General features: G+C 41.5%; 1 protein-coding gene across 3 annotated transcripts; it reads right to left on the minus strand.

Moving 5' to 3' along the window:
- Nucleotides 1–681: 681 nt before the first annotated feature.
- On the minus strand, nt 682–4995 carry LOC136552325 (uncharacterized). Of its 3 annotated transcripts, none has more exons than XM_066543863.1 (5): nt 4859–4995; nt 2209–3843; nt 2004–2126; nt 1661–1915; nt 682–1055 (listed from the first exon to the last, which is right to left on the minus strand). In XM_066543863.1, exons 2-5 carry the CDS (start codon nt 3824–3826, stop codon nt 1006–1008), a joined length of 2046 nt encoding a protein of 681 aa, XP_066399960.1. In that variant the 5' UTR covers nt 3827–3843; nt 4859–4995; the 3' UTR covers nt 682–1005. The 3 variants fall into 3 exon arrangements, with proteins under 3 accessions (XP_066399960.1, XP_066399961.1, XP_066399959.1); XM_066543864.1 differs by having other exon boundaries at nt 2209–3879; XM_066543862.1 differs by lacking the exon at nt 4859–4995 and adding an exon at nt 4500–4705.
- Between the last annotated feature and the right edge of the window lie 692 nt (nt 4996–5687).

Consider the following 5687-nt stretch of genomic DNA (forward strand, 5'->3'; position numbering starts at 1 on the left):
GGTGCCCGTGGTTGTTTCCCTTCTTCCGGTTTTCCACGTTAAAATCTCATGTCTCCTGTGTTTGATCTACTGTTCTTCGTCGTTTATATTGCTTATCGTTTCTAACAATATAGATTTCAATTTCTATATGAGCTGAATGGAGATAAAGTTTCTACGAAAAGTGCAGATTTGATTATCACAATTTCGTAGTCCATCACCCCTTTGTCCTTGTTTATAACCATCTTGGTGCCGAAGAAAATAGATATCAAGCTCTCTATTTTTTATATAAATTTTATCTTCATCCAAGCTCTCATGGAGAAGTTATCACCATTTGAAATGGGGAAATTTATATCTAGACATTTCAGTTGCATCTCAATATGCTATGAACAATCAGATCTGCCCCACATTCATGTTAGTATGTTTAGGGGGTGGGTTTTTTCAAATTTCACGCATTTTATCAAGAGGATTTGTTAGTGTTGCAACGCATCAAAATGACATGTAAAACACTAGAGGACTCTGGCGACCAACACAACGCCCAACAAGACGGCAAACACAGCTAAGCGCAGGACACTGCGGAGGAACACCATAGCACTACAGATCCCTGGAACTAGAAGCAACTACGCAAGGTAAACTTCAGACGCTAGGGCAACTGATGCACACCAGGTAGTATGAGTTCCAAAAGCAATTCATAAACTATGGTACTTGAAGCAGCGGACTGACAACTTGCGGCACAAAATTGACAGTCCACAAGGTATTCACAATCGAGAGAGAGACCAAAAGAACCATATCTAGCCATTTCACAGTGAAGTGCTAATGCTAATGTTGCACATCTTCTCCAGTAAATCCAGACTATACAGGTCCAACATGTTGCCTAGTCCCTTTGAAGCACTAAGAAATCCCTTGCAAGAAACATATTCCCTCCCAGTGATTACTCAGAAAGAACTCGCCCCACACAAAAATTGCCTTGGAGTACTGCCGAAGACGTCCAACCTGATGCTCGGTGCCACCGTCATTTTTTTGAAGAAACTAAAGAACTGCGTTTGTGGAGGATGGTGTGACACCACTGCCAGAATCACCTGTTCCAACAAGTAATCAGAGGAAGGTAAGTACATGTGTTACAACCACGGCCCGTAGGTAGTTGCTTAGTGTATTGGCTTAGTGTATTGGCAGAGAGTTTATCAAGATGAACTGTGCTGCTGGATCCTAATATGCAGAGTCATTGTCCCAGCAACTTACTGCATGCTATCAGCTGAATTGCCATCATAATCCATAAACATCAGTTCATCTGGAACCTAATGTGTCTAATCGTCGTCCATCTTTGACGCGGTTGATTTGTCTGTTAGTGTTGCTGCTGTTTCTTATCACATAATGCATATGCTCAGGTGCAGCTACAACAAGTTTGCTTGGCATAGTGTTCACTTTTAATTTATAGAACTGTTTTGTTTTACTATTCCAGATGTACTGAAGATTGAGAAGAACCTTTGCAAAGCCAGAAATGTAGATATTTTACCCACAAAAAAATAAATATATATATTTTATACAAAACTATGATTTGGAGGCACCTTTTTCTTTTTCTATACTTATTGTGACCTTGCTTAAATGCTCCCCGTCCACAATAACTACCTCAATTCATGTAGGTTAGCAAGATTCAGGTGAAAAGATCCTAATCAATGAGATTTACCATTTGTTGAACTTCCAGTACTTGGCTGAGAACTATTATCACATACTGAAGGATCAGCATGACTGACAGAACCTCCATGTACTTCGACATGGCCAACCATGGACTGCTCTCTTATCTCAGAGGCTTCTTTCTCTAGAAATTTGCTTTCGTCCACAGAACTCAAACTAGGTCCAGCTACCTCACTGGAAGAAGCCTCCATTCTTGATGGTGAAACCCCTTCTTCGATGCTTGCTTCAGCATCAGTACGAGCATGACCTGAAATTTGATTCTGAACTTTAGGAAAAAAGAATGACAGCGTTATGTCATGATTAGAACTGATTAATTCATTGTAGTCTTTGGTTACCATCTTTCAAGACAGGTCCATCAATTACTAAACCAATAGGTGCGGGCCTCTCGCTTCCCGAAGGACTTGAATCGTATAAAGGATCCAGAACGTGGGTATCATCAATGACGACCACTTCCTTGGCTAGAAAGTAGGAAAACACTTATAAAATGTGGGATTCATATACAAATCGCTAGCTGAAAAAGGATATATTACTATATGGTACCTGGTGGTTCAATGTCATTCACTTCAAAAGGATCATCAGTGGTTTCGGTTGATGACGACGTCAGCTCGAGATCATTTGAATGTGGGGACATCTGATTCAATCCATTGCTTGTCATATCTATTTCTTGATGGTGTTGCATGACACTAGGATCCTCTAGCAATGTATTCTGAGAAAAACTGAAATTTTCACTCTGTTGTGCTTCCTCCCAATCATTTATATGTTCACCAGACAGTGATATGTCATCATCAGAGGAATCACTAATTAATACAGGTGGCTCCATGTCAAGGGCAAGAGAAACCTCCCTTACATGCCGAGCTATATGTGCATGTTCCTCCATTTGAGAGAAAGAAGATTGTTGTCCTTGGTTTGAGCAATCCTCCAGAACATCCTTCTGGCTTTCTTGGTCGGCAACTGAAGAAGTACTAGCCGAGTCTTGAGCAGAACTGGCCTTGGAGTTGCTCTTTTCACTAGTTTCTCCTTCAAGAACTGGATCTGTCATTTCCTCGTTAGCCATTTTTTCTGTCATGAAGTATGGTCTGAATCGGGAAGGCTGCGTATCTTGCAAAAATTCACTAAGGAATGGTGCTCCTTCAGTGAAGCTCTCATGCCTCCTCAACAGTGCACTCCTCTGTAGATGACATGCTACAGGAATAGGTTCAGCATGGCTTGAGTTGGCTCCTCCATTGGAGCTGCTCTCATTTGCTTGCTCACTTGGTAGATCAAATGGGTTTCCTGTTTCCAACAACGCAGATGGAGCAGAATCTGGGAAGTTATCTTCATTGTAAGGAAGATCGAAAGGATTTTTCCTAGGAGCGAAAACAGCAGGAATTTGAACATTAAACTTTGATAGTTCTTCAATAGTGGGTAAGGAATCAGTGCTACCAAATTCGATCAAGTTCCTGTCTGCGTATTTCCTTGCCCGACGCCTAGCAATTAGGGTCTCCAACCTTTGGTTACGCTCAATCTCCAAGCACCCGATTTTCAGCATGTTCTTCTGGTCGTCAGCAGTCCATGCTACAACTTTAGCATGCTGTTTCCCCTTGCGTACATTGCCATCATTGCCCTGTTGGTTTTCCGCTCCATCTTCAGTGCTGCTGTCATTGGAGTCACCATCTTGAGAGGATTGTGATGAACTGCTGCCCGACCCAAGATGACGAAATGCGTGGAGCATTGGAGCGGTATCAGTATCTGAACCACCTGACTCACTTGATCCTGGTTCCGAAGAAGAAGCTACACCATGAGATCGCTTTCTAATTTTCTTAACCCTGTTTTTGTGCTTCGCCACTCTCTCTTCACCGGACGGAATTGTAGGAAGAGGTACACCCCTAAGAGATTTGCTGCTATCATGGATATCCGAACTCCAAGCATTCTCAATTGTAGGAAGAGGTACTTCTTTTTCAGGATTGTTCGGTTCCCCGTTCGCCAGGATGATTCCAAGAAAGACGCCAGTGATTAGGAAGATAGGTGATGTGGTCACGATGAGGGTGAACCAGCCAAAGAAGTACTTGTACAACACAAGTAGGAAAATCAGTAAGCAGAGAGCTGAAGGATGGCATCGAAAGAATCTGCCTGTGGACCTCAGTGGTGCCATTTCCCTCAAAATATTTCTCCATTTCATTGCAGGGTTTCCACGCTCTGCAATGTGTAAGAAATGACCTTCTATGTTAGCATCTGAAAAGATTTATAAAGCACAACAAGAAACAGTTATTTTGTGATTGTAAATCTCAGATGTTGCACGTTTGCACAAGAAAACTAATAAATAGTCACACTAGTATTTATGTGATTACTGCTTTGCACTCAAACAATGATTACAGTTCTTCTGAACAGTAAAGCAATTGCATTCCTGTTCCAACTCAATCTTCATCGGTTGTATATTTATTTGCACACTTCGGTTTACATACCAAATCTTCTGATTTGAACTGAACCCATTCAAACGGTGTCATGTGAATGAACTTAAAAGCTACTGCTCCCAATTAGTGTCCGATGATCCTTTTTTATTATTTTTTTTAAAGTACCATCAGTACCCAATGTAATTAGGCTTATTTTCAAAAAAAAAATACATTGACATTAGGGTGTGCGTGCGTGTTGAACGTCTGTGTCTGTACTTAATTCGAAAAGAAAAAGAATACTACATCAACAGAACGAAACTCCATGCACGCTAAAAGGAAACACCATGGGGAAGCCATCTAAAATATACTGCTTTTACGCCCTAGTTTCCAAATAACCTGATCCCCAAAGAATCACATTGCAGCTGGTTACACAACCGATTTCTCACATTACCAATGCATTACCGATTTGTGCCGCCCCGCTCGGATTGAAAGCTTCCATCAGGAATGGCCACATTTCTCCGTGCGACGAGCTTGGCTGTCATATTTTGTGCGGGAAATGATTCTTTTGACGGAACAAATTTGCTGCATCACCTTATGATTTACGAATTATGATGGTTCTATTCTAATCACTATATAATAAGGCGCGCCATCGAAGTTGCTGGAAACCAACAAATCTAGAAATGCGGGCATCAAACAAATCCGCGACAAGGTGGGCGGGTCAGAGAGAAACGAAGACATTGGAATCGAGGGCTGGAGACGAAGAAAAGAAAAATAAAAAGTGTCTGCAGAATGAACGAGCATTTCCAGCCGAGTTTCCTTACCGACGAGAGAAGAAATCGGGCAGAGTTAGGGTCGATCTGCGCTCCACGGCAGCAGCGTCCGCAAGGCTGGGACGAGGACGACGAAGGCGCCTACGGGAGGGGAGGAGGAGGAAGAGCGGCGAGCCGCGTTCGGCGCGGAAGGCTCCTGCCTCCTGGGGAGTGGGGACGGTTGGGTTCAGAAAATTGTAAAAAGGACTCTGCTAATGCATGCAGTGTGTGAGTATGGCGTGCACATTTTTTACGAGTCTTTGCAATTTTTAGTTAGCATTAGCAAACAAAAATTAATTCCTGCGTTCCATGACATACACCTATACACTTTCATCTTCCTCTTTAGTTTTTAATTTGGTTTGTAGAATACAATGAGTTGATCCATCACCATCCCCATTCCTCGTAAACTAATAATTATTCCTAAAACCAAACACTCCATAAACCGAAAATGGAGTCATTTCATAGTACGAGAAATAGAGTCATTTCATTAAATTGAGAAATAGACTCATGACACACTTATCTAGAATGAAATCATTCCTCAAACCAAACACTCCATAGACCGAAAATAACTCCTTTTCTCAAAAATATGTGAACACAAACTTGGATGTGTGATCGCATAGACCAAAAATAACTCATTTTCTCAAAAATAAAATATATGAACACATAAAAAAATGGATCTAATAACCTCCAAATGCTCTATATTTTCTAGCACCACTATAAAACAAGTCAGCATAGATTGGCTATGCTAGGCCAGTCACTGTGCATCAGTAATTCTTGGAAACTCTGTAGATGATGTGGTATTCTTAGAAATTGTGAAATGTAACTTTGCATCATGGGTGGA

Source organism: Miscanthus floridulus, chromosome 4 (assembly GCF_019320115.1).
Source record: "Miscanthus floridulus cultivar M001 chromosome 4, ASM1932011v1, whole genome shotgun sequence".
NCBI classification, from domain to species: Eukaryota; Viridiplantae; Streptophyta; class Magnoliopsida; order Poales; family Poaceae; genus Miscanthus; species Miscanthus floridulus.

What these genes read in the sequence shown, in the direction of transcription:
- LOC136552325 (XM_066543862.1), bottom strand. Translation starts at nt 4,551, where the DNA reads ATGTGGCCATTCCTGATGGAAGCTTTCAATCCGAGCGGGGCGGCACAA. An exon ending in GAATGACATTGAACCACCAG is followed by an intron (nt 2,127 to 2,208) that starts GTACCATATAGT and finishes CCTACTTTCTAG; the next exon opens with CCAAGGAAGTGGTCGTCATT. An exon ending in TACTGGAAGTTCAACAAATG is followed by an intron (nt 1,056 to 1,660) that starts GTAAATCTCATT and finishes TTGTTGGAACAG; the next exon opens with GTGATTCTGGCAGTGGTGTC.